This window comes from Nuphar pumila, chromosome 14 (assembly GCF_984573655.1).
Source record: "Nuphar pumila chromosome 14, dmNupPumi1.hap1.1, whole genome shotgun sequence".
Classification (NCBI taxonomy): Eukaryota; Viridiplantae; Streptophyta; class Magnoliopsida; order Nymphaeales; family Nymphaeaceae; genus Nuphar; species Nuphar pumila.
The window spans coordinates 83,481,179-83,508,742 of record NC_143262.1 but is presented as its reverse complement, the minus strand read 5'-3'; the positions used below and the strand labels follow the sequence as shown (position 1 = coordinate 83,508,742).

At 39.6% G+C, this 27,564-nt stretch overlaps 1 protein-coding gene and 1 non-coding gene across 4 annotated transcripts in view; both read left to right on the top strand.

The window, feature by feature from the left end:
• Positions 1-7,378: 7,378 nt before the first annotated feature.
• Positions 7,379-7,451, top strand: TRNAA-UGC (transfer RNA alanine (anticodon UGC)). Its single transcript has one exon. It is a non-coding gene; the product is annotated as a tRNA-Ala (tRNA).
• A 2,858-nt stretch (positions 7,452-10,309) lies between these two features.
• LOC149817152 (cleavage stimulating factor 64-like) overlaps positions 10,310-27,564 on the top strand; it is a 74,651-nt gene continuing 57,396 nt past the window's right edge. For all 3 annotated transcript variants that reach the window (XR_016427558.1, XM_089986628.1, XM_089986627.1), the window contains exons 1-2: positions 10,310-10,607; positions 10,770-10,848. Coding sequence is in view for 2 of the 3 variants with exons in the window: in XM_089986628.1 (XP_089842754.1) it covers positions 10,571-10,607; positions 10,770-10,848 (116 nt within the window). In the remaining variant the exon portion in view is untranslated. The remainder of the gene's footprint in view (positions 10,608-10,769; positions 10,849-27,564) is intronic.

Genomic DNA, 27,564 nt, shown 5'->3' with positions numbered 1-27,564 from the left:
AAGTCACTTTTGAAAATCATTATGGGCTTTATTGAAAACCAAGCTTCAATTCAGTAGTGTATATCACCTGCAAACGGATGGTGAAACTAGAGTCGTGAATTGTACCCTAGGGAACTTACTTCAGAGTCTTGTGGGGCAAAATGTCAAAACTTGGGACTTCGTCTTGCCTCAAGCCAAGTTTGCCTACAATAATTCAGTTAATAGGTCTACAGGCAAAACCCCTTTCCAAGTTGTCTATGGTCGTTCACCTACACATGTGGTTGACCCAGCACCCGTAGAGAGTGTTCGTGACTCCGCCCTAGATGCTCTTGATGCTGTTGAATACATGCGCGATATTTATCTGCAGGTTTGGGCAAAATTGGTTGAGAGCTATGGGGCTTACAAGGCTTTCGTGGAGCAAGGTCATCGTGATGTCCAGCTCGAAGTTGGTCAATTAGTATGGGTCTACCTTCGTCCTCAGTGTTTCCCAGTCAGTACCTATGCTAAGTTGAGCCCCAAGAAACATGGTCCCTTCAAAATCCTCCAACGATTGGGTACGAATGCCTATTTGCTTGATTTGCCTGAAGATTGGCGCATTTCGCCCGTCTTCAATGTGTCTGATTTGTACACCCACTGTGGTGACAATAAGTCGTCAGAGGCGACTTCTTTCCAACCAAGGGAGAATGATACAGTGCAGGAACAGGGAGAAGTCCAAATTCTACCAGATCTAGGATTGGCAATGCAGGTCCCATGCTCCACTGGGATAGATGGACAGATTATGGCGGTGGATGCGACATCGAGCATGGCACCGAGACAAGGGGAAGCTCCTCTGCGTACGTACTCAAGACAGACAAAAGTTCGAGGGAGGCGAGACGCGTGATTGGTGAACTTGCTTACACTACTATTTGGGTTTTTTTTTTAAACTTTGATATTTGGATCTTGTCCTGGATCTGGGATCTAGATCCAGCATGCTACATATAAATAATAGACTAGGGTTACGTAAGGGATATAGAGATGAATGAGTGCAGAGGATTCATTTCGTTCTTTGTTGTTTTTCTTTCCTTTTAATAAACTTCTGAGTGCATTTTCCTTTCAGTGATCTGTTCTTTACACACCATCATTCACGTCTTTTAACATCTTTCCATTGTGCGTATCCGGTGCTGCATCACATTCCTAATCATAAAACAACCTAATCATTAACGTATTTTTAACGAGCAGAAACTTATATCATATTTTATGTCATTGAACTGGTTATGAATGATGAACCTTTTTGTATAAACCTAGCTCTGATACAATTTTGTAATACCTCGATCTGGGACCTCGAGAGCCTGAGTCTGGTTTGTATTACTTCCCAAAGGAAAAGTATATGAAGTTCACACAAAGAAAACATCGCTAAAAAACTTTTTATTCTTTTTCCAATAATTCACTTTCTTTTACAAAGTTCATCATTCATAATAAAAGAAAATCACAAATACATGAGTGTTCACTGACAAAGAAATAAAAACTACCAAGTACTTTGCTAAAGTAGTTGATCATGTCATGTCTGCGCTAGTGTGCCTGGAACATACAATTAGAATTATATAGGTGGTGAGTCTACAACCAAGCAAGGAATAATTATAAGCAAATAATAAATTTAACTTACAACTGTAGTAGGCACTAAGCCCCTAGTTTGAGTTTAGTTTTTGACACACCAATCAAGGTTTGTATATTTTAATTTTCTCCGTTTAAACTCTCTCAAACACTCACTCACACCAAACTAAAATACTAGGTCGGTTATACCGATTATAGCCGTCTATGGGCATAGCAACCCGTATAGAATACTTCAATTCTATAATGTTGGCTAGACTATGAACCATACACTCTCAGTGATCACCGGATCACTAGGCACTGTAGTGAAACAAAAAGAGGACCCCAGCGGTAGCTAGCCGGAAGGTCAGACTTAAACTCAAACTCAAACTTGGCATGGTTCATGCTACATCCTAACCATGATGGCTTTCAACCATTCATGGCTGTCTAGAGTCCCAAATATTGTGTGAACATAACCCTAAACCATATTTTAATTTCATTACATTAAACTATATTCTCAAGCTCGTGTTTTGCTCATTCTCTCATGAGTGATATTGTAAAATGATCATAATAAGTTTCTCTCTTAATCTCAGAATGGAATTACGGTTCACACTTATCTTATACTAAGTACGTAACGATATAAAATTTTTACAACGTTAAATTACCGATGACCCACTCTCCATGGTGGCTGCACCCTTTTTGCGAATTAGGTAGCCTTTTTCACAGGTCATCACTTTCGAGATTTAAGGGGTTATTCATGCTAATCTCAATGTAAAAGTTACATGACATGATTAGAATAAAGTGACTCAAGTTTAACCACAATGTCATCATAATGCATGTTATTTGCAAATTATAACATAGATATGCTATCACAAAAAAAATCTCTTTCTAATATGCATGACATATCACGACTAACACGTGTATGTAATCATCTTATTGCAATGATTTTATGCATGATCACTTTATACATATCATGTTCACACTCAAGAGTTATCTTTCTAATCATGCTAATACACAACATCAACAATAACATGCAACACAATATGGTTTATTCACAGCCAAAATTACTTATAATATCTGTTACCTCTAATACAAATGTTGTGCTCTGGTCACAATTGAGTCTCAAAAGGCTCCAATAGTAGGATTTGATTATCACACAAATAGGGGTGGAAAAATCTGACACGACCCACCAACACGCTTTTTAGCCAGGTTCGTGTCGTAAACGGGTCGACCCGCCTAACTCGTTTATTAAACGGATCGGGTTCGTGTTAGGGGTATGACAACCCACCAACCCGACTGACCCATTTAATAAAAGGGTTAGGCAGGCGGGTCAACCCGTTTACCCGACCCCGACCCGCCAACCCATTTATCCGACCCCGACCCGCCCGCCAACCCGTTTACCCGAACCCGACCTGCCCGCTAACCCGCCAACCTGTTTACCCGACCCAACCCGTTTATTAATTGGGTTAACCGTGTCGTGTCGGGTTACTCGTTTAATAAATGGGTCGGGTTCGTGTTTGCCACAGCCGACCCGTTTAATAAGCAGGTCGGGTTCGTGTTGAGGTATGCTGACCCGCCAACCAGCCGACCCAACCCGCCAACCCGACCCGATTGCCACCCCTACACATAAGCATATTCAGATTAATATACATAACTTCTTATATTTTGACAAAATTACTAAAATACCTCATTCGAATTGACTCATCAGACCTCAATTTTTGTACCCTTGATTTGACTAGGACCAAAAGACAAAAAGATTTCTCTCTACGATACGAGTTTAACTTACCAAACCTTATTAAATTCTGAGTTCTGAGGACAAAGTTATGTCTATTTTACTTAATCGGATCTTGGGTATATACAAGGGTAATTTGGTCATTTTAACTCTTATGATTTGACCTGACTCGTCTTATGCTAAAATAGATTTGGCCTGAGCTTAGAGTACTAGGTTTACTGATCCTAGTCTGAACCCATTTAGGTTTTGTTCAAAAACTCAATTAAATTTTCAAAATTCAAAATAAATCATAAACTAGATCCATATCCATTTTTTATCTAAATCTAGAATTGTCAGACTAGATCTAGACCCAGTTCTGATCTGAATCCAGAACTGATTCATTCAGTTAAATCTAGATCCAACACAGATCCAAACTAGATCTTGTTTTGTTCTGGATCTAACACTGATTCGAATTAGATTCAGTTTTAATCTGGATTCAAATCTGTGAGATAGAATCCAAAACTCAAATTTATCTAGATTCGATTTTATTTGAATTGGTCTAATCAGACTAGATCGAATTGGACTCAAATTTAATCTGATCTAGATCAAACCAGATCCAAATAAAAAACCGAACTCAGTTAAACCCGACTCGATCTGATTCACACCCAGACTCATTTGGTTTGAACCAATTCAACAACCCGATACATTTTTTTTTTACTTCGGTCTGGGTAGCACCCAGACAGAGGCTCGGTCTGGTCGTCTTGTATAAAAGGAACGGCGGAAGGGGCACAACCCCCTTTAGTTTTTTCATTTTTTTTCAGATGCAGAGGGGCCGGCAGTTGGAGCCAGCCCTCTCTCTCTCTCTCACTCAGTGTTGCCGAATTTTTTTTCTGCAACTCACCGGCATCCATGGCTGCTAGCCCTCTGCTTGATCGAAAAACAAGGAGAAGAAGGAGACCTGGTGTCACCGGCGGAGGTTCCGGTAAGTTTTTCTCTTCCTATACAACTTTCTCGATCTTCCTCTCACCCTCTTTCGCTTTGTAGCTCTCTTGGTTGATCCATGGGTGGAGGAGACACACTATGAGGGTTTTTTATAGAGCCCTCACGGTGAGTGAAGGTAAACCTCACCTCCACCCATCGATCGTGGGGTCTGAGGTTTATCCACAGACCCCCCCCCCCCTACGCGATATAGGGGAAGGCGGTTCTTGAATTTGGGGGAACCGTCTTCCCCAATTCTATTTTTTTATCGCTATCTTGGCAGTAGCAGAACTTCGAATGCTCTTATATGCATGTATTCAAAGTCCGGTGAAGTTGAGAAATCCGAGCAGCTATTTCAGGAGACAACGAGCAAAGACGTAATTACTTGGTATGCATTGATCTCCATGCATGCCCATCAGGGTTTGGCAATTGAAGCATTCAAAATTTTCCATCAAATGAAGGAATCAGGCATTGTTCCAAACGAAATCACATTCCTTTCTGTACTAACCGCTTGCAGCCATGCAGGGTTGGTGCGTGAAGGCTTCAAGTACTATGAAAGCATGATTAGAGATCACAACATTAATCCGAACGTTAAACATTCTGCTTGCATTGTTGACTTGCTCGATCGTGCTGGAAAACTAGCCGAGGCTGAGCAGTTCATCAACAGATCCGGGTTTGAGAATGATCCTACTATATGGCGATCACTACTAGATGTTTGCCGGGATCTTGGAGTCGTTGTAGCTGGAAAACAGACAGCCAAACGAGTAATTGAGCTTGAACCGCATGCCTCAACTGCATACGTACTGCTATATAACATGTACATCTCCAACAGAAAATTGGCACAGGCAATGGAGATACGGAAACTAATGATGCTTAGAGGGGTTAAGAAAGAGCCAGGCTTGAGTTGGATCGATACTGGAAAGGAGATGGATTCATTCGTCTCGTGATAAATTACATCCTCAAACAAAATTGATTTACCGAAAGCTAGAGGTTGTTATTAAGAGAATTAAAGAGCTGGGCTATGTTGATAATCAGGGATTGCTGTTCTTGCATGCGGAGACTGATCAAGATGGAAGCTCTGTGAATTAACATAGTGAGAAATTGGCTGTGGCTTTTGGGTTGGTGAGTATGCCCAGAAATGTTGCATTAAGGGTCATGAAGAATCTGAGGGTATGTGGTGATTGTCACTGTTTATGAAATATGTATCTAAAATTGAGGATAGAGCGATTATCTTAAGAGATTGTATACGTTTTCACCATTTCAAGGGTGGCCTTTGTTCTTGCAAAGATTATTGGTAATTTTTGTTGAGGTTCCTGTTATTGTTTCCCAGCAGAAGTCTTCTGTTTCAAGTAAAAACTACAAATGTGGAGGTGGCCGTTGGACCTAGCCCAGTTATTTCATGTAAGCACTTGGCTTCTGCCCAATTCCTCAGACCAAGGCCGATTGCTTGTAGCCTAGGCCTAACCTGGCTAGTAATTGGATCTGTGGCACAATGGTAGGCCAAAATTTTGTGGTTAGTAACTATGGTCCGCAATCTTGATGATGTCTTTGCAAATGACTTCCACAATCCTACATTTCCAGTAAATGTGTCTTCATTATTTGACCACTGTTTAGATAATATGGATGTTATCTGAATTAGTTTTCTTTATTTTATTTGTTCTTGTTTTTGTTAAAGATATACAAAAATGGTTCTATATCTTTTGAAAGTATTGACACGTTGTAGTCTTGATAAGGGTGTTGTATACTCTTCATTTTTTGGCATCAAGAAAGATTTATAGTCAATAAGATTTGTTGTCTTGGTATAGAGGTTACAATAATATAGTTGACCTAAATTTGGCTTATTTTCTTGTACCCTTGCACAAAAACCTGATTGGGCCTGGTCTTAGTTCACCTGGATACTCTCAGACATGTCAGTCAGAGTCTATTCGTTCCAGGGTGGAACTTGGGCAGATTCTCATACACTCTCTACTGTGGAAGAAGTCCATGACAAGTTACCTGATTTACCTTAGTCAAAAACAATTTTCAGCAACTGTAACTGATTCTTGACTTGGGATCCTTGCCAATCATTCAAGTCTGACTTAACCCTATTGAGTCTCTGAAAACTAGGTTTTATGCTTGTCCTCCCAAGGTACTAAATTTCTTGTAAATTGGTCACAGTTGGCCCATGACTTTTCCTATTGACATCTACCAATCTCCAACAGCTGGTTGATAACTTCCTTTGTCAAGTTGAATGTATGCATGAGGATTTTGTTCTTTGATTTCAGTATTATAGAAGTTTTAGGTGTTATGTCTCGTCTGTTCTGTTCTCTAATTGATAACTCAAGATGCAAGAAATTTGAAGACAATGATGTTCATGCAAAGAGATACATAAGGCTGTAATTATGGTATAGTCCAATTCTCTTTTACTTCATTGGTCTGAGGTGCGAAATGAGATCAATCTAATTCTTCCTAGTTCAAGATGGTTCATCTTTGATTTTGAAATTATTTTATGAAATATGAATAGTTAACAGGAGTATTGAGGACATTTAACAAAGGAGGCAGACTGGGCTTCTATATAAGAAAGAAGACAATATATATATATATATATATATATATATATATATATATATATATATATATAGAGAGAGAGAGAGAGAGAGAGAGAGAGAGAGAGATGCCCTATAACATTTGATAATGGTGCCATTATGTACAAACACCTCTGGATCTCCTTGGTGTGTTTTTTTTTATCCAATCCGACTTCATGGATGGATCATGTTTTGTCTATGAAAAAACATGATCTTATGACCCAAGAAAGTATAGCACATTGTAGGCCATTGATTTTTGAAGCCTTGTAAAAACCTACTTATGTATCATAATAGGATGATCTAAGATCGGATCCCCACTAACATAAACATGTAGATCACATCTGTAAGGTTAGTTTCATAAAAACAACAAAAAATGAAAAAAAAACTCATTTGTAAGAAATGGCGACATAACCAATTGTAATATACATATATAAAGCCTCTGTGTGAGAGAAAGAGGCTTACACAGTGCTTAGGCACGCCAGCGAAGAGGACAATTGCATCAGAACAAAGTGCCGGGAAAGAATAATCAACCACTACGACAAAGCATTTATATATTTCGTACAATCAGACGACAACAAACGGGGATGTAGCTCAAACGGTAGAGCGCTCGCTTTGCATGCGAGAGGCACGGGGTTCGATACCCCGCATCTCCATTTCTACCCACTCAAATCCTTTTTTTTAACTCTTCCCGTCCATGTTATTTCAGTTTTTTTTATATCCAAGTTTCTGAAGAGCGACATCACATGTGGCATGTGCTCATTCGTCGACATCACAATGCGTCGCTGCATAAGGATTCCAAAGGAGTGTAACCACGGCTGGTACGGTAAACGATGTGTTCGGCTCGGGTTGGCTTGATAGTGCTCGTATAGGCAATATACATATTTATTTTTATGAATAATATATTTTGTTTCTTTCAAAAAAAATTGATAATATATTTTGTGTAATATATAAAGGAAAAATGCACATATATATATATATAGAGAGAGAGAGAGTGAAAAATATATACATAAAATATGAACTAGTATGGGTAATTTATAAAAAGTTATACATATTTTCAAGTATAATATATAAAGATATATATACTATGCATAAATAATATGGAATGTTTTTCTGTCTCATTCAGGTGGTACAAGCCGAGCTCTGATCAGCTAAACACGAACACGAGCCGAGCCACGAGCCCAATCCACTAGTAAACAAGTCGAGCTTGAACATGCATTGTTCGGTTTGTTGGGCTCATTTACCAGCCCTAAATGTATCACTATGCCTAAAAATTTTGCTATGATGGGAGTCCTAGAGTTTGATAGAGGGTGTGGAGTTTGATAGAGGGTGGAAGGACAAACCTCTCTATTGGTTTCCTTATAGTGATGTCATATGAGTGCAATTGATTTTTTGTAACTGGTCGGGGCAATGTTATCAGTATCGGTGTGTATGGGCCTATATATTGGTAGAATTTTGATACTTTGCATGCCTGAATTGGCTATTTTTTATAATTCTAAAAAATATCAAAAATACTTTTAAATATTATTTTAATTGTTTTAACATGTGTCACATTCTGATTGACATATTATAATTTTTAATTATTTTTGGGCCGATATAGAATTATTTAGTTCAACATCGGTATCAGCCGAAACAGCTGAATGAAGTGGCCCAACGATTCAGGGCCGATACCGATCAATAATGACAACATTGGGTAGGGGTCAAATCCAGAAAAAAATAAATAAAAAAAGTATTAATATTGCAATAATATGCTTCTAATATTGTGATTTTTTTCTGTAATTTTCTGAATATGCAGTGATAAGAAAGATCACAATATTTTCAATAATACGAAGAAACCACTATCGTTACGAGGGTGGTCATGTTTCCTTGTCCCCGATATAAAACTCCATAAGTACTCCCTTTGCCTATCGAACGTAGATTCTTGTTGGCTTTAACCTTGGGGCAAGAGATGATGCACACACAAGGTATCGAACTCGCAATGTCCTTCAACTTGAAGGTCTTATGCTGACCCACTAGTCATGTGCTAAACCTTTTGTGGGCCACAATATTTTGAATATAGCAACTTATGTTCGTAACTAGGGGTGGACATTGGGCCAGCCCCGACCCAATTTTAAAATTATTAAATGCTTGACCAAAATTTTTGGTTAATGAGAGAATACCAAGTTTCCATGCAACTAATTTCCAATTAGTGCAACTAATTAGGTAAATAGTAATAATTAACAAATAGAAAGTTCTCATGCAAATAATTAGGTAAATAATAATAGTTATCCAAGTTACTATGTAATAATTAATTTTTAAAATTTGTATATTATTACAAAATCAATAAATAACTCAAGCCCATCAGGCTGGCCCAAGCCCGACTCATGTATATAACGGGCTGGGTTTCGTCCCAGTACCTAACGGGCCCGAGCCTAAAATCATGGCCCAAACCTGGCTCATGGCAGGCCAGGTCTGCTTGGCCCATTGGGATGCGGGCTGATTGCCCACCCCTATTCGTAACAATGCCTTGTAGTGCATGGACTTTGATCCCAAGCTTCAATGGAAGACATGTATATATAAATATAAATAAAAATAAAAATAAATAAATAAATAAATATATTTAAAGGCAAGCTGGGGTTAGGAAGACCCCCACTGGTTATTATTTAATCGTACTACTTGGGTTTTGAACCTGCAACATCCTACCACAAGGAGACATGCAATGACAGCTTCTACTAACCACACTAAACCTCCCTTTGGTTTAAGACGTGGATATATGATTAAGGGGAACAAGTCCAACTCCAATTGCACCAACTTTCTGCAACACTATGGGGGGTGCTGTGATAAAGGCACTAGATCAAACCCCGATAGTGCAAGGGTGTGTCTCTAGCTTTTAGAGGTGGACCACGTAAGGTAGAGTGGTTGTGGGAACCCACCTAGGTTTTTCTAGCTTCAGTGATGGTTTCTCGTCATTTAAAAAAAAACTGCAATGCAAGATACTGAACCAAGTTGCTAGTCTCCTAACTTATCTCTGAATAAAGGTGCCAACGGGTCGAGTTTGGTTGATTTGAGATGATGGTATTAGGTTCAGAGACCAATTAGACCCACAATAAGAGAAACCATACCTGGATCCTATAAAGATTATATGAATCCTGGACCACACCGGATCTTATTCCAAACTCGGGTCAAGCCTAAAACCAGTATGAAATTTGTAAACTATACCTGGCTCCATATATTAATCAAACCCATTAGGTCCGACCCATATTTTATTCAGACCTTCTTATTTATCACCAAACCCTGACCCTATAGGGTTTGGTATGGGGCAGGTCCAGGTCAAACACGACCCATTGAGACCCTATCTCTGATTAGCATTCAGATCCGGTTTTACAACCGCTTACATTCCTATCCATATCCATTTGAACCCACTTATCCAGACCCATTAGGACCCTGCAGATACCGGGTCTGGATCTACTTGATCAAACCTGAATCAAATCAGCCAAGAGAGAAGGGAGGAACGATAGATTAGAGAGCAGGAGAGGGAAGAGAGACCCATTATAGAGCGCAGCAGTTGCAGAGCGTCTCTCTGTCTCTCTCTCTCGTACACCCATCTGAAATTTAGGGCCCTCGATTGTCTCTTTCTCTCTCTCTCTCTCTCTATATCTATCTATCTATCTATCTATCTATCTATCTATCTATCTATCTATCTATCTATCTATATGCTGTGAACTGAACTCAGAGGTGCGAAACTAGATTCTCTTCAATAATTACGACTCCCCACAATGAAGAATAAGACAGAGCGATGGTGATGGCCAGCTCTCAACACCGATGCGTCTTCGGTAACCAATTCCCCTCCTTGCACGTTTTCTCTGCTGAAGCGATTTCGATTCTATTGGAATAGGTTGTGATTCGGAGATTAGAATCCCTTTTTTGTTTTGCTTATCGGTTGTTTCCTCTAATATCTTTCGCGAATCCTTGTTGCTTTGCGATCGGTTCTGCAGTTGGGAACATACCGTACGATGCAACGGAGGAGCAGCTGATTCAAATCTGCGAGGAGGTCGGCCCCGTGGTTTCATTCCGGTGAGCTCGAATCTGCCCGTCGTCCGTTTGTGATTATCCTGTTTCGGTTCTTTCTTATGGGAAGGAGTGGTCTCGGATTGAATTGTTGTGGATATGGATTGAATTCATGTATATTACTGCTGATGATTGTTCAAGTCCCTCTATTTTTTAGTTGCCCTTTCTATGTTGTTTATTTGTTTGTAACAGTTGGGGTGGTGGTGGTTTCACCTACTAATTCAGAAATCCGAAAACAAATTCGGATATTGTAACATGCTCCATGAATATCCCAACTTATGCCAGTTTCCCAGAAGAATAAACTTGCATCCACTGTCATTGGTTGCGGGGTTTTAGCGACCAATTCGTGTCCGTTCCGCATGATTTTAGTACTTTTTTAGCATTGTTTGATGCGAATCTACATAAAGGTGCATGGGATTGCCTTACTCTTGAAGCGGATTTTTATACTGTTATATGACCAAGTGTATGTAATCCATCAACTCCATGTTTGTCCTTAAAAGTAAGAAAAAGAAAAAGAAAAAGAAAATAAAATAACTCCAGCAACTCCATAATGTACATAAGCTAGTTGTCTGATTATCTGTTGAATCTGTTCATTCCCAGATTCCATTGACGTTGGATGGGTTTCATGTAATTGATCCATCACTGAATCTGGTCAGTAAGTAGTTTCATGCACGTCTTCCTCACTTATTACCTTGCACTAACTGGTTTCCATTCAATAACTTTTTACGCTCAGTCACAGAAAAATTGCATATTGGTTGATAAGAGTGTCACGATCATGACCAGTGGATGTCTTCATGGCGAGTGACATATGGAAAATGATACACATTGGTAGTTTCTTTCTTCATCACAGAGGGGAAATGAGGTTTTACATACTTTTATCACATGATGTTCTTCTGTAGCATTTTCAAAAGATTCTTAGCTGGATCCAGGCCAAAGCAAGAAAAAAAATGACATGACTTGCTATGCAATAACTTCTAAGGAAAACCTCCATGGGAGTTATACTAAATGATAGAGTAATTACGCCCAGAATCTTTAATAATCCTCCAATGTGCTAACTCAACTAGGCTCAGTTTTTTCTCAAGACAATATCCCATACTTCATTTCTGTGCCATACATCTATCACATGAGAACTTCTCTCCACTGCAAGTTTGAAAATCATAGTGAATTATTACTTATTAGCTGTTATTTCTTTTCCTAACCAAATATCTGTCTAATATTTGATGCCATTACGTATACATATGCCAATCCTATATTTGAATTCTTCCAACACTCTCATCCAACCATTCCAAAACCTCGAGCCCATTTTTCATCTTGAAGAAGGGGTTTGATTGTTAGAGAATAACAGCCAAACCATATTTACAATTGAAAACAGATGCGCACTGTTTATTTTATTTGAATAATGGCCACCACTATTTTATCAAGAACACTCTATTCATGCCATGATGACATCAATTCTTCTTATCCCTAAACTGCCAAGAATTTTATGAAATGCCACCTGGTTCCACATGATAAGATGGATGTAACTATGTAACCATTTACTTTTTTTCACCCTTTGTAGCAAAGAAAAGCTAAAAATGTTTTCACCAACCTCTTTTCAGTCTTCTTTAGAATATTGAACAAGAAAGTGACACATAAAGAAAATGCTGAAGTGGTCATGCTTTATAAGGACTGTTTTGCCTACCTGTGAGAGATATCTGGTAGTCCAAAATTGAGTACTCTTGTTGGTACTATCCTCACATGCTGCCTAATGTGATTCTCTTGAGATAATTGTATGTGCCAACTTATTCAGTGGACTTGTTCAAGTTATACTTTATGAGGTTGCATTTCTTTGTGTTTATCTTCAACCGTGTTGCTAAAGAAAAACACTTGACAATCAGCCAGGTACACATCTGCTCTCTGCATTCTCTAAAACAATATCATCTGCAACTTGCAAATAAGTGAGGAAGGAATACTTGGGAGATTGGACCCCTTATAAAATCCAACCTCCACCATCCTTTTCATTGACAAATTAAATCTCTCACTTGCAATATAATGGGGAGAGGAGGTCTCCCTGGTGCACATTCTTGTAGAGAGAGAATATTCTTCTCATTTTAATGTTAATACTTCCACTAGCCAATGCCAAAGAAATAACATTTTTGAAGTCAGCTAAGGTGACTGCCTGAAAACAGAAAAAGAGAGAGTGAGAGAGGAAGAGAAGAATCATATTATGCTAATTAGGTCTAATCTCACTTAAATAGAGAGATTAGACTAAAACATCTTATTTATAATAATGCCCTTGGCCTTTTGTGTAACGACCTCAACTGATACCCCTTGAAAATGCGGATTTTTTTTAACAGAGCGGAAACTTCCCAGAAACCCGGGGTCCTCACAGTTCCAATTCCAACTGGATAGAACACCACAAAAGAACTTACTGAAACAAAAGAACTGAAAAAAAAATAGAACTAAAAGACAAGCGAAAAAAACCACGCTCGTTACTAGTGAAACTGTCAAGGGCTAAGTGTGACTCTCGTGCCTTCCAGTAGCTGTAGACTTCACTGATCACCTGTTCCTGCGAAAAACCAATAAAGTAGGGTGTTAGAACCGAAATTCTGAGTACAATTACTTCTAGTGAAATCAGGTGAGACAAGGAATATAGATAAAATTTCATGTAATAGTTTGAGTGAGTGCAGATATAACATTTAAGAAATTTTCCATGCAACAGTTATAAGTGCTAGCATGCAGGAACATTAAAGCCGTAACAAGTAACAAAACTCCAACAAACAATAAGAAGTAACCATTATACACTCACCATCATGTAAGGATTGAGGAAACAATTAAAATATGCATGATCTAATGCATAACAGAAAAATGCATGAATCCCTTTTATTATCTTTCAGTTAAGGTTCCCTGTTTCCATATGCATGCCCTATTAAATGCATACAACTTTAAGTTTTCTCTTTTTATTTATCGTTGCCCGCGGATACACCAAACGGGTACAATCCCGATGTCAAGTTAGGTTCCCAGGGTAACTTAGCACACAATTTGTATTTTATTACTAGGTTCCAAACTTAGCCCTCGACCGAATCACCTTCGGAACATTAGACCTCCACATCTAATGTCAGGGACACAAGGGACACTCCACGCCCACATGTGCCACTTCCTTGGTACCAAAACATTCACAGCTGTGACAAACACACTACCCCCAGGTAAAGTGCTGGACTCTCCCTAAAACCGTGATCAGGAAAAGGAACCTCAATATCGGGTTCAGGTGACAAAATAAAGCACACAGAGTTTTTGTATCCTCACAGTCTCCCCAAGATCGGACCTCTAAGATCCCCATTCTCCATTTGAGAGATCCAAGAACATGTATTACACTGTTCTTATTTATTATATTTTTATTAAAGTCAATTCTTTAAGTTTGCAACACCATATGCAAAAGTAAAGTGAAAACCTGCATCCTCTCTTGCGGAGACCCTTACGGGACTCTAGCCTGTGAGGACAACTAGAACAATGTAGTAGCGTGCCATACCAACTAGTGTGGTTTAAATGATGCAAATAAAAAAAATATATATATGAACAGAAATCAAACCCACGACTCTCCAGTCCGGTGATGGTCCATTTAGGCCATTAATGCATCACATAACCAAAACCAAAGTAGTGTTTTATTCATAACACTAGGCTAAAGTGCCAAATGCATGTGTGCTCATGCAAAAATAAACCCAATCATAAGCATGTCATTTCTCAATCATATGCATCCTTATTATGTGTGTTACCTACATCACATACGTGTATTCACCAATGCATATCTCCTTTGAGTGTGTGAGTGTGCAAATAAATTACACATACTCATCAAGCATACATGCTCACAAAAATATCAATAACCAATACATGATCGCATTAATGATTACATAATCAGGACGATGCAGTACCAAGGTAACATTTTGCATCTCCACCTGTCAAAAGTGTAAGTTTCTGCATTTTCTAGAGAAGTTGGTTGGGCTTATCAATCCCGGACCCGCCATCCTCCTAGCTAAATAATCAATTCAATCCAGCTGACTGAGCCTGTCAACCAACCCAACCGACTGGATCAGTTGGAGTTGGCCGTCCAGCAAATCCACTGACTATGCTAAAAATGCATAAGCTTTCATAAAAAAAAATTGGTTCGCATACTGCTGAGGATCTATACAAAAACGGAAAACAGGTGGGGAACACATAAGAACCAACTCATGAGTAGACTTTTATTCAGAATTCATGATTTCAGGTAGCATTCATATGAGGCCTACACATAATTCGTATACTACATCTCTTTAACAGAACCAACCATATATATATACTATAGGAACAACACTAATAAATTTCACCCCTGAACACATCTATCAACCTGTCATGAATGGACAGTACTAGCATTACGAACAACACTGACCATGACGAACATAGGTAGCTTAATGCGCTTGTACCAACACACATCGGGCTGCTGTTATGCCTGTTACAACATCAGCGCAACCCCCGCACCTACCAGTTTTTATAAAAAATTTTATCCATGTTCAGCATTGAAACATCCTAAAGAAAGTGGGTACCTAACAAGTCCATTCCCAGGCAAGATTTTGTTAAGGGCTATTCAGATTTCCCTTTTTTTTTTTTCGAAAATCTGGCAAGGGAAGCCGATTTTTTTCTTTTTTTCTAAATAGATACACAAGTTTAATTCCAACCTTAATGTCACTTCTGAAGGTGTAAAAACATGCTTGTGGTGATCATAGAGGCGATTATTCCCTCAAGAGCCGGACCTGTAAAGAGGCTAATGAGGCTTGGGCCTCAGGGCCCCTGGGCCCAAAAAAATTTTAGGGGCCCATTGTTTAGGTAGTTTATATAAATATTTTATACAATTTTATTTAATATAATATAAATATTTGGAATATTATATTTGTTTAATGTGAATGCAAATTTTATTGTTATTTTGATTCTTTAAAAAAAATTCAGAGGTGCTGCACCCGAACTCCTACTATTAATAGGGGGCCCATTTTTTCCCTCCGCCTCAGGCCCCATAAAACACAGGTACGACTATGATTCCCCCCCCCCCCGAATCTGGCTTCACTCAGCGTGAAACCTCATTCAGGTAGGGACACAGACTATAGGCTATTAGTTCAACGAGAACTCAATCCCAGAAAACAAAAGAAGCACGTAGGCCAATATGACAAATGTGCCCAATTTACATTTTACACAGAAAACGAGTGGGACTGTGAAAAAGGGAGTTCGACTCAGGTGCATATCCACTCACCCGTTGGTGGAACCAAAAATTAGTGTGAACCCCTTTTTCGGTAAGGAAACATGACTAAAGATTTACGCCCTTGATTCGAATCTAATTCAAGAACATGAAGCCACTCCAAGAACGTGAATCCAGTCCAAGAACACGTATCCAAACCAAGAATGAAATTAATTTAAACCAAAAACTAAAATCTCAACAAAAAGGAAATCAGTTTTTTCTTCTTTTTCTTAAAAAGAAAGGGGAAAGTAGACGGAAAGCCATCAATCGAACCATGGAGAGCGACCCACGGTTCGCCCTCCACGTCTCTTAGGGCACACAACCATATAGGTTTTTTCCCATGGATTCCCATCTCCAAACACTACACAGAATCGAACCGATATTCGATCCCTCATCTAGATTCAAGAGGAGCACCGTACCCCTTTCGATGGTTTTTCCGGCGATCGGAGGCTGCAGTCGTGAGAGCAGGGTTGGCTGAGGTCAAATCTCTCCATTGTCGAGCTCGGGTAGAGGGGGAAACAACAAGGAGGTGGGAAAAGGGGGCTTCACTCGTCGAGAGTGGAGCAGATGTCCAGGTGGGAGGTCGTCGGCGACGATGGCTCTGTATCGATCGGTGTCGTCGGCTGCTACAAAGCAGGGAACACACGAGAGAGGGAGAAAAAGAAGGCCGAGTGAAGAGGGCGAGACCCTCTCCACCCCCTTTTATCACACCGAACCCCCCCTCCCCTCTTCTCCGAGAAACGTGGGGTCGGTTACACCTTCTGTAACTGCCCCCTCCTCCCCTTTTGATCTTTGTAAGAATCGTGCCCTAGGCACGATTCTTGTTTTCTTTGCTTTATAAGGCACAGCCCGGGTCCGAACCCCGCAACCCGGGATCCAACTCGGGATTTGGATCCGGGCTAAAGGAATGTGGATCCGGTTACACAAATAACGGTGGATCCACGAGTTGGATCCAATTGGGTCCAATTGTGGATTAAACCCAATAATAAAAAAAATAATGATTTTCTTTGTTTTATTATGATTTTATATATATTGTAATATATGTATATGGATATATGGATCCGGAAGGTGGATCCCAGACCCATCTACGCACTATTTTAAATAGTTATCACTTGAATAATTTAATTAATTTAAATTATTGCACTTATATATACATATAAGTTTATAGGAGATAAGTATACGTAAAGATCCCTTTATGGGTCCCGGATCCGAGACTTGGATCCCAGGCCCAAATTACAATATTATGAAATTTGTATTATAATATATCTAAATAAATGCCTAAAAAATTGCGGTTCTTACATCTTGAGTAGTTACTAAACTACCCATATGCAACGGTGGCTGCTTCTCAACACTCCCCCTCGAGCTGGAGCATATATATCAATAATGATCAACTTGTCACAACATTTTGAAAAATTTGAACTCGCTAAGGGTTTTGTGAAGATATCAACAATTTGGTTTCTTGAAGATATGTGCTTGGTGCAAATGTACCCAGTCTGGACTGGACTAGGTCACGTACATAGTGACAATCCACCTCAATATGCTTTGTCTGTTCATGAAATACTGAGTTATTAGCAATATAAGTAGCATCTCTATTATCACATATCATCTCCATAGGTAATGAGACTTTCACTTGAAGATTAGTCAACACAGATTTAACCCACATCATCTTAGCAACAGTTTGAGCCATAGCCCAATATTTTGACTCAGCGCTCGACCTGGCAACAACAATTTGTTTCTTCTCCAAGTAACCAGATTCCCTCCAACAAACACACAGGCAATAACAATTGTGGACTTTCTGTCAACAACCGACCCTGCATAATCTGCATCTGAATAGGCAATAACATCTAAAGACGGGTTTTGTTTAAACCATAGTCCTTTACCAGGGGAGAACTTTAGATATTTGAGAATCATCATTGCAGCATCCCAATGAGTCTTTGCAGGTTTGTCTATAAGTCTTTGTAGGTTTGTCTATAAATTGACTTATCTTGCTCACGGCTAAAGATATGTTAGGTCTGGTCACAGTCACATATAATAGCTTGCCAACCAAGGAGCGATAACAACTAGAGTCCATATACTCGGATTTTTCATCAAACAGATAAGACTTGGGATCCATAGGAATCCTTGCAGGTTTGGCACCTAACATCCCTGTCTCCTTCAACAAGTCCAAGACATATTTCCGCTGTGACAGAACCGGTCCGTCTTTACTCCTTGCAACCTCTATGCCGAAGAAATATCTGAGTGGTCACAGATCCTTAGTCACAAAGTGTTTCTGAAGATGGGACTTTGTGTCAAAAATGTCTTTTTCACTGCTCCCTGTAACTATAATGTCATCAACATATACTATCATGAGCACAATCCCTGTGCAGGTCTTTTTAATAAAAAAAGAGTGATATGAGGCAGAGCGGACAAACCCAAATGCTGACATGACCTCAGCCAACTTGGAGAACCATGCATGGGGACTCTGTTTGAAACCATAGATTGCCTTGTTCAACTTGCACACCTTCTGACACTCCCTCGGAACTTCAAACCCCAGAGCTTGCTGCATGTAAACTGTCTCCTCCAAGTCTCCATACAGAAAGACATTTTTCACATCAAGCTGACATAGAGACCAACCATGGTGCACTATGACTGACAAAACAAGACGAATAGTCCCAAGACGAGCAACATGAGAGAATGTTTCAAAGAAGTCCATCCCATAAGTTTGAGTGTAGCCTTTCGCAACCAGGTAAGCTTTAAGCCTTTCAATCAATCCATCTGAGTTATACTTAATAGTATAGACCCATTTACAACCAACAATATCAGCCTCAGGTGGAGGATCAACTAAGTCCCATGTTCTCCGAGAAAGTAGTGCATCCATTTCATCCTGCATGGCCTTCACCCATTTGGGGTCCAGAAGAGCGTGATGATGATTAAGAGGAACTGAGGTAGCAGATAATGCTAATACAAAATTCTTCATATTTTCACCAAGTCTTGCCTCGAAAACAAACTGAGAAATAGGATGAAGTGTACATTGCTTTTTTCCTTTCCGAAGAGCAATAGGTAAATCACCATCAACAAGAGAATCGTCAATAGGGTCAGGAACACTCACCTCTGGAGAAGATGATGGCACAAGCATAGAGTTGGGTGGAGCTCGATGTGTGTACACCACAGGAGGATTTTTGTAACGAGACGGAGTCAGACTGGGAACAAGATGCTCAAGACTAACAGACCCTAATGGAAAAGGAGGAACAAGAGGCTCAAGACTAACATACTCTAATGGAAAAGAGGAACAAGAAGAGGGAATGAATCACCGTGACTAGCATGTATCCTCGGAAAAGTACTAGAAAAATATGGGATAGACTCAATAAAGGAAACATCTGCACTGACATACTCTCTCTCGGATATGGGATCATAACAACGATATCCTTTTTGGTGCTTGGGATACCCAACAAAAACACATTTTATAGATTGGGGTGACAATTTATCTCGGTTGGGACCAAGTTTACACATAAAGCACACACAACAAAACACCTTTGGTGTGATAGGGAAAAGAGGAGCTTCAGGTCTGAGAAGACGCAGGCATATTAGACTGAATCATAAGGCAACAGGCAACATTTAGAATGTGTTTATGCCTGCGTTCCGCTACTCCATTCTGTTGCGAGGTATGAGGACAAGAAGTCTGAGGTTGAATCCCAAGATTTTTGTAAAATTGTAATAATTCACAGGATTTGAATTTAAGAGCATTGTCAGTGTGAACAACTTTAACGCAAGAATTAAACCGAGTTTTTATTTCAATAATCAAGGATTTAAGAATAATGGGGCTTCAGCCTTATCTTTTAACAAGAATACCCAAGATAATCTAAAAAAATCATCTACAATGACTAAATAATAACGACTAGGAATTCTACTTGGACCCCAAACATCAACATGAAGAAGATCAAACAAATTTTGACTTGAAGGATTCTGACTGGACGGAAATGAACTCCAATGATGCTTCCCAAGGTGACATGCTTCACACAACAGAGTAGTGGACGACGAGATGTGAGGAATAACTCTACATAATTTAAGCAACGAAAGATGACCAAGACGATGATGTCAAAGCAACGGACTAGATGAGGACTCAACTGCGGAATGAACAAAGCCAATTGGTTGGTGTAGATAATAGACTCCACCTTCCTCATAGCCTCCACCAATCGTCTTCTCCGTTAGCAAGTCCTAAAAAGTGCAACATGCAGGATCAAATATTACTCGACAATTCAATTCCTTTGCAACACGACTAACAGATAACAAATTTTGAGGGAATGAAGGGGCATGAAGAACATTTGATAACTGAAAAGTAGGGGAGATGGAGATATTTCCCTGGCCAACAATGGGAGAGGAACTCCCATTAGCAAGAACAATCTTTTTATGATTAGCAACACTATTCAACTTTGAAAAATCACATTCATTTCCGCACAAATGGCTAGATTCCCCATAATATATAATCCACCTACTACCTTGGCAAGATAATTCATCACCTGCAGAGCATGCAATATCAGCCACGGGGGAACTAGACGGAATATGTGCCAACAAATCATCATACTCAACACGAGTGAGTGTAACCGAATCACTAGGAGGAACAGTGGGGGACTCGGGTTTGGCCACTTGTGTTGTAGGAACAACTTTAGCTGAAGATGCGGGAGGTCGACCATTCTTGTCAAAACATCTATCTTCTAAATGTTCAAATCTTCCGCAGTAGGTACACTGGAGCTTGCCTCGTCCTCTCGGGTCTCGACCACGTCCACGACCTCGAGAATTAGGAAGAAAACCTCAGCCTCGACCATAAGAAACAGACAGAGCAGAGGTTTGTGATTTCGATTGAGATGAAGGAAGGGACATGGCAAGCCTGCTCAGTCGATTATATGCCTCAGCAAGAGTGGGAACATCTGAGCTTGTCAACATTTGAACTTTGACAATTGGTATGCTCCTGAGAATTCAGTTGACAATTCAGTTAGGAACCGTGCGACCATGGTATGCTCCTGGTGTAGTTTTTGTTTGTCACAACATAATGGTTTATGAGCATTCAGTCTCTAAAAAACTGCCTTCACGGAGGCATAATACTGGGCTAGAGTTTGTTCTCCTTGCTGCAATTTATAGATCTCCTGTTCTACTTGAAGAATACGACTAACATTAGTTTCTTGAGAATAAGTATCTTGCAAATTATCCCACATTTGTTTTGCAGAGGTGTAATAAATAAGCCCGTCGGCTATGTGAGGTTGCACACTATTCATAATCCAAGACATAACAATATCGTTGTCCTCTTCCCATGTAGCATGCTTTCCAGTTTTGTCATTTTCCAACAAAATATGTTTTCTACGATGTCCTGAAACTGACATCATGAACGTACACGACCATCTAGCATAGTTAGTCTCATCCAACTTTACAAATGATCCATATGAAAATGGATTTGCAAAGGCTTTATAATCAGACACAAATCCAGTCTTCATGTCTGCCCTCTGCATTTCAGCCATGGAAATACAACTACACGCAACTACAAACTGCTGAAAACTCGGGTCTGACGTGTACACCAACTACCAGTCTGAGAAGCCGACTCTACCAGATTTTAATCATACTGATAAAATCTTAAAAAACTGCCACAAGATGCATACCACGACCAAAAAAATATTATTCGACAACCTGCATACCACGACTGCATCTTCAGGCATTTTCGACATCGATGCAACCATCAACAGCCATACCTGTTGCTACGCACCATTGACACAGTCAGGGTCTCCGTGTTGCTGTGTGCACATACCTGCTCCATCGACTACAACTTCAGCCGTATTGAGTACTGGCTGCATCACCATCAATTGACCTTTTTTTTTCCAGACCTCGATAGTGGTCATGAGGTTGCTGTGAAACCCAGATCTGTCTTCCACACGACGGTCCAGTCACGGTAGAAGCAGCGGCGACCCCAGCGATAGCAGCGACGACAACGACAATGACTTTCACACAGTCGCGTCACCTGCGCACGGAGGCGACCCCAACGATACTGCAGAGGCGTCTTCAGGCAGCTGTTAGAAATGGTATCCCACCTTCAACACAAGAGAAAGAGAAGTAGAGAGGGAGAGAGATATCGGTGGCTGCAGAAAACCCACTCAATTAGGGTCTGCTGTTTTCTCTATTAGATATATACACTTACACTTTTATTAGGGTACAAAAACACCCTTTACACAAAGTATGGAATTTACAACATGCCATTAATGAGCATGTGTTTAAATACAACTAAAACCGATTGGGTCTGGATCCTGAGATCCAAACCCAGTCGTGATAATCTTTTCACCCTCCCTCAAGTTGTACATGGTTTTGAACCATGACCAACTTGCATTTTAACATCCAAAATCTGTCCTTGATAAGTCCTTTTATAAACAAGTTAGCAACTTGATCAACAGTTCGAACGTATTCTGGTTCAATTTCCTTCTCTTCGACCTTTTGTCTTACAAAATGCTGATCAATTTCAATATGCTTGGCACGACTGTGGTAGATGAGATTGAATGGCATGTTGATAGCACTTTGATTGTCACACAAGAGAATGCTTTTAGAAATCGATTCTCTTACTTTTGCCAACAGGTGTCTCATCCATATCACTTCGGCTATAGCAGCTGCCATTGATCTGTATTTGGCTTCTGTGCTCGACCTGGCAATAGCCTTTTGTTTTCTATTGCTCCAGGAGACAAGATTTAGGCCAATGAAACACAATATCCTGAGACTGATCTACGCTCATCTGGATCTCCTGCCCAATCTGCATCTATGTAAGTAAGAAGTTCATGAATGTGATGGTCATGCATATACTCTTTCTGTACAGAAGACCATCGCCGATAGTTCCTTTCAAATATCGAAGAATGGGTTTAACAACTTCCATATGTCCAATATGTGGTTCATGCATGAACTGAGATACCTGATTGACCGAATAGACAATGTCAGGTCGAGTGAAGGTAAGATACTGAAGCATTCTGACTACCCTGCGATATCCTGTAGGGTCCTCATACAAATCTCCATCTTAAGAATTTAGTTTCTGATGAAGTACACTGGGTGTGCTTAGAGGCTTGTAATCTATCATACCTGCCTTGCTAAGAACATCAACAATATACTTATGTTGAGTAAGTGTCATGCTTTCAGGAGTCCTATCAACTTCTACTCTAAGAAAGTATCACAGTTTACCAAGATCTTTCATCTTAAATCTATGGTTCAAAAGTTCTTTGGCCTGTTCAATATGTTTATTAGAGTTACCTGTAATAATAATGTCATCAACATATATCAATAACAGGGTAACTATATCTTTGCATTTGAATATGAAAAGTGAATGGTCAAGAAGAGACCGACTAAAACCATTTTCTACTTCAAGAGAGAAACTATCAAACCAAGATCGAAATGCCTGTTTCAGACCATATATAGCTCTCTTTAATTTGCACACGTATTCTTTGGAGTTCCCTTCAGCATACCCAGTGGGTTGCTCCATATATACTTCCTCTTTCAGAGTTCCATGGAGAAAAACATTTTTTACATCCAATTGACTGAGAGTCTATTGGTGCTCAATAGTCAATGACAATATAATGCGGATAGTGCCCATTTTCATGACTGGACTGAAGGTCTCATCATAGTATTGTCCTGGCTCCTGTGTGAAGCCTTTGGCAACCAGTCGAGCTTTGTATTGCTCGATAGTACCATTCGGCTTATACTTTATCTTATACACCCACTTTGAACCAACCACATTTCGATTGTATGATCTGGGAACTATATCCCAAGTGCCACACTCATGAAGAGCCTCCATTTCTTCGTTCATAGCTTCAATCCATCTTTTAGAATTTACTGCTTAATAAAACGTGGTGGGTTGATCTTCTTTGCCCAAGGCGGTTAAGAAAAGTTGAAAATCCATTGTGAAATTCTCATAACTGACCCACCTATCAATAGGATGCTGAGGCCGGGTAGACCTTCTGTGTACAGGTGATTGAATGGAAGCAAATGGAGAATTCAGCTCCTGATTAGGGTTGGGGAAGATCTCCTTCTCACGTCGAGAGTAAACAATGCCTTTATACCTTTCGGGAGCTAATGATGATTCAGAGATCACACTTTCTTGAGTTCTTTGCACAACAATAGACACGTTTTCCTCATCTCTTTGATTGCAATCTGTAGAGCAAACATCGTCAATACTAGAAAAGAGATCTCAATTCAGCTAAGGGTGGTAAGTTTCAATTTCAAGAGTGTCAACATTATGACCAAAATTTGATTAATCAAACACAACATTTCTGGATATCTCGATGCGTTTGCTCATGGGATCATAACATCTATATCCTTTGTAATCATCAACATATCTCACAAATCTGCACTGTAAGGCTTTATTCTGAAACTTGTGTCGCATTGAACTGTCAACATGAACATAACATACACACCTAAATACACGCAAATCGTGATAATTTGGATGCATACCATGCAAAGAAAAATGAGGTGATTTATTTTCCAAGATATTCATGGGCAATCGATTTATGACATAGACTGCTGTATGAAAGGCCTATGCCCACAAGGTAGCTGAAATATTACTATCATGCATCATGCTCATTGCACTTTCGACAATATGGCAATGCTTCCGTTTAGCAATCCCATTCTGTTGAGGTGTATGAGGGCAAGACACCTGCCTACTTATTTCATTTGTCTGGAGGAAATTAATAAAGTCATTTGAAGAGAACTCACCCCTCAATCACATTAGAAACACGTAATATTCTCAGAGAATTTATTTTGAACAAATGTATGAAAATTCCGAAACAATTTGAAGAACAATTTGAAGGTTTCAGATTTACTTTTCATGAAGAAGATCCATGTATATCGAGAATAGCTATCAACAAAAATAAGATAATATCTAGTGCCAGACATGGAAGGAACTGGAGTGGAACCCCCAACATCAGAACATATAATTTCAAATGGTCTTGAATCTCTTTTATTAATGAAATGAAATGAGAGAACATGACTCTTACACTGAAGACAACTGAAACATTTTTTATTATCGACACTTAAATTCAGACTTGACTTGGGAATAAGACTGCTTGAAACAAGCTTATCAATAAAACGACTACTACAATGACCCAGACGACCATGCCAAAGATTCGACTCAATACATTCAGAAAGATTAAAAACACTCTCAGGAGAAGCTGAAGATGATGATGTGAGCTTCAAGAAGGAATCAACAGGTTGAACACGAGAGAAAGGATTCTCTTGGAACACATACATATTCCCTTGCCGTTTTCCTTCAGCGAACGTTTCCCTCGTGTGAAGGTCCTTAACATGAACAGAAAAAGGGGTAAACTCGACTGAAGCATTAATGTCATCAACAAGTTTAGAGACTGAAACAATATTTTTCTTGATATTAAGAGCATAAATGACATTTGAAAGAGCAAGAGAAGAGTTGAACATAGGAATTACAGAATTTCCAATGTGCAAAATATGGTGATGAGACCCATCCCCAGTGTCAATACTATTTCTACCAACATAAGGAGCAAGATTTAGGAGCTTACCAGCATCACCAGTAACATGGGTGGCTGCACCAGAATCAACATATCAAGTACCGTGATAATTCTGTTTGATGTTCAATTCAGCCAAGGCAGATAACAACTCCTTGACTTCCTCAGTATTCTTCAATGTATCTGTTCCCTTTCTTGTCTCCAATTGTTTCCCTCGATTTTGCGGGTTATACCAACAATTTGCTTTGATGTGCCCCCTTTTGTTGCAGAGAAAGCAGGTAAGTATCGTCCTTTGCCTTTGCAGATTAGGAGACATACTGGGAGTAGGTAAAATTCTATGGGCTCCTTGTCTATTCTTCTCTTGACCTCCCATTTCCCGAGATTCACACCTGCCACGTCCTCGACCATAAGTAACACCTGTGGCAAGGACCTCATGTGCTCCAATGGGATTGTGAATACCTTCGGCGAATCCCTTCAAGGTCATCTCATATTGTAAGAGCTTAGCACGAAGGTCTTCAAAAGTAGGTAAGTCTGGCAAACACAGTAAAGAAGTAACCATCATGTGATAATCGGGTCCCAGCCCGCTCAAAGTCTGTTGCACCGTATCTTTGTCACTGACCGCGCAATCCACGATGGTCAACTGATCTGTGATAGTCTTCATTTTGTTTAAGTACTCCATGACCGTCATGGAGTCTTTCCTCACCATTTGAAACTTTGTTTAAAAATAAAATTCTAGCCTGAGAAACTTGAGCATATGTCTGAACAAGACGATGCCATAACTGCATAGTTGAGCAGTCATCTGAGATTGCCACAAGCACCTCCTGTGACATAGTGGAAGTGATGTAGGCAACCAAAGCCTGATCTCGCTTCATTCAGGATACATACTCTGGATTTCTAACAAATGTAATTGAAGTTTCACCCTCTCCATTCTTGCCTTCTTGTGATAAGAACTCTGGAGGGATAAGAACAGAGCCATCTAGATGTCCAGAAAGATCCTGACTCCTTATGAATGAGATGATTTGTTTCTTCCAGGTTAAAAAGTTGGAATTGTTCAATTTCTCAGACACAAGCTGACTGAGAAAGTTGAAAGATAGGCCATAGTGCGAAGAAGGGAATGAGTCTATAGTCAATGGGTGAAAAACAAGAAGGATTAAGAGACCGGAAAGAGAAATCACTTTTGGAGCAAACAAAGTAAACTTAGAACTCAGCTGCTGTTTTTTTTAACCTGCAGACCCGAGACAAAAAATAAAATATACAGTAAGAAAGAAAAGAACCTGCTCTAAAGGAAATATGGATCAATCAGTAAGAAGGCACGTTAATATGAAAATAACATGTTTTATTTAATCGTATTTTCTTTTTAAAAGGGAAAATTCCAAAGTTGAGAGGTAGACAGAATGATATTAATCAATCAAGGAAGTACAACGAACTTACAGAAGTAGACAGGTCAGATTCAGTTCTGACGTTGATTATGAGGAAAGATAAGGAACGGGTTTGACGTGATTTCAAACTTTGAAATCACGCAAACATGAATTCAGATTTGTGGGGTTAGAAAAGATTATTTTATGGGTGAAATCAGAAAAGAATATGCTGTATGAAGGAATAGAGAAAGAGGAAACAAACAAGATAAGAAAAAAATCGTTGGATTGGGAAGAAAGGAAGAGACGATGGGAATCAAAAGAAAAATACCTTAGAGAATAGCAAGGAGGCTGGACACGATCTTCAAGGGATCTGTTGCTCTGATACCATGTTAGAAATGGTATCCCACCTTCAACACAAGAGAAAGAGAAGTAGAGAGGGAGAGAGATATCGGTGGCTGCAGAAAACCCACTCAATTAGGGTTTGCTGTTTTCTCTATTAGATATATACACGTACACTTTTATTAGGGTACAAAAACACCCTTTACACAAAGTATCGAATTTACAACATGCCATTAATGAGCATGTGTTTACATACAACTAAAACAAATTGGGTCTGGATCCTGAGATCCAGACCCAGTCGTGATAATCTTTTCAG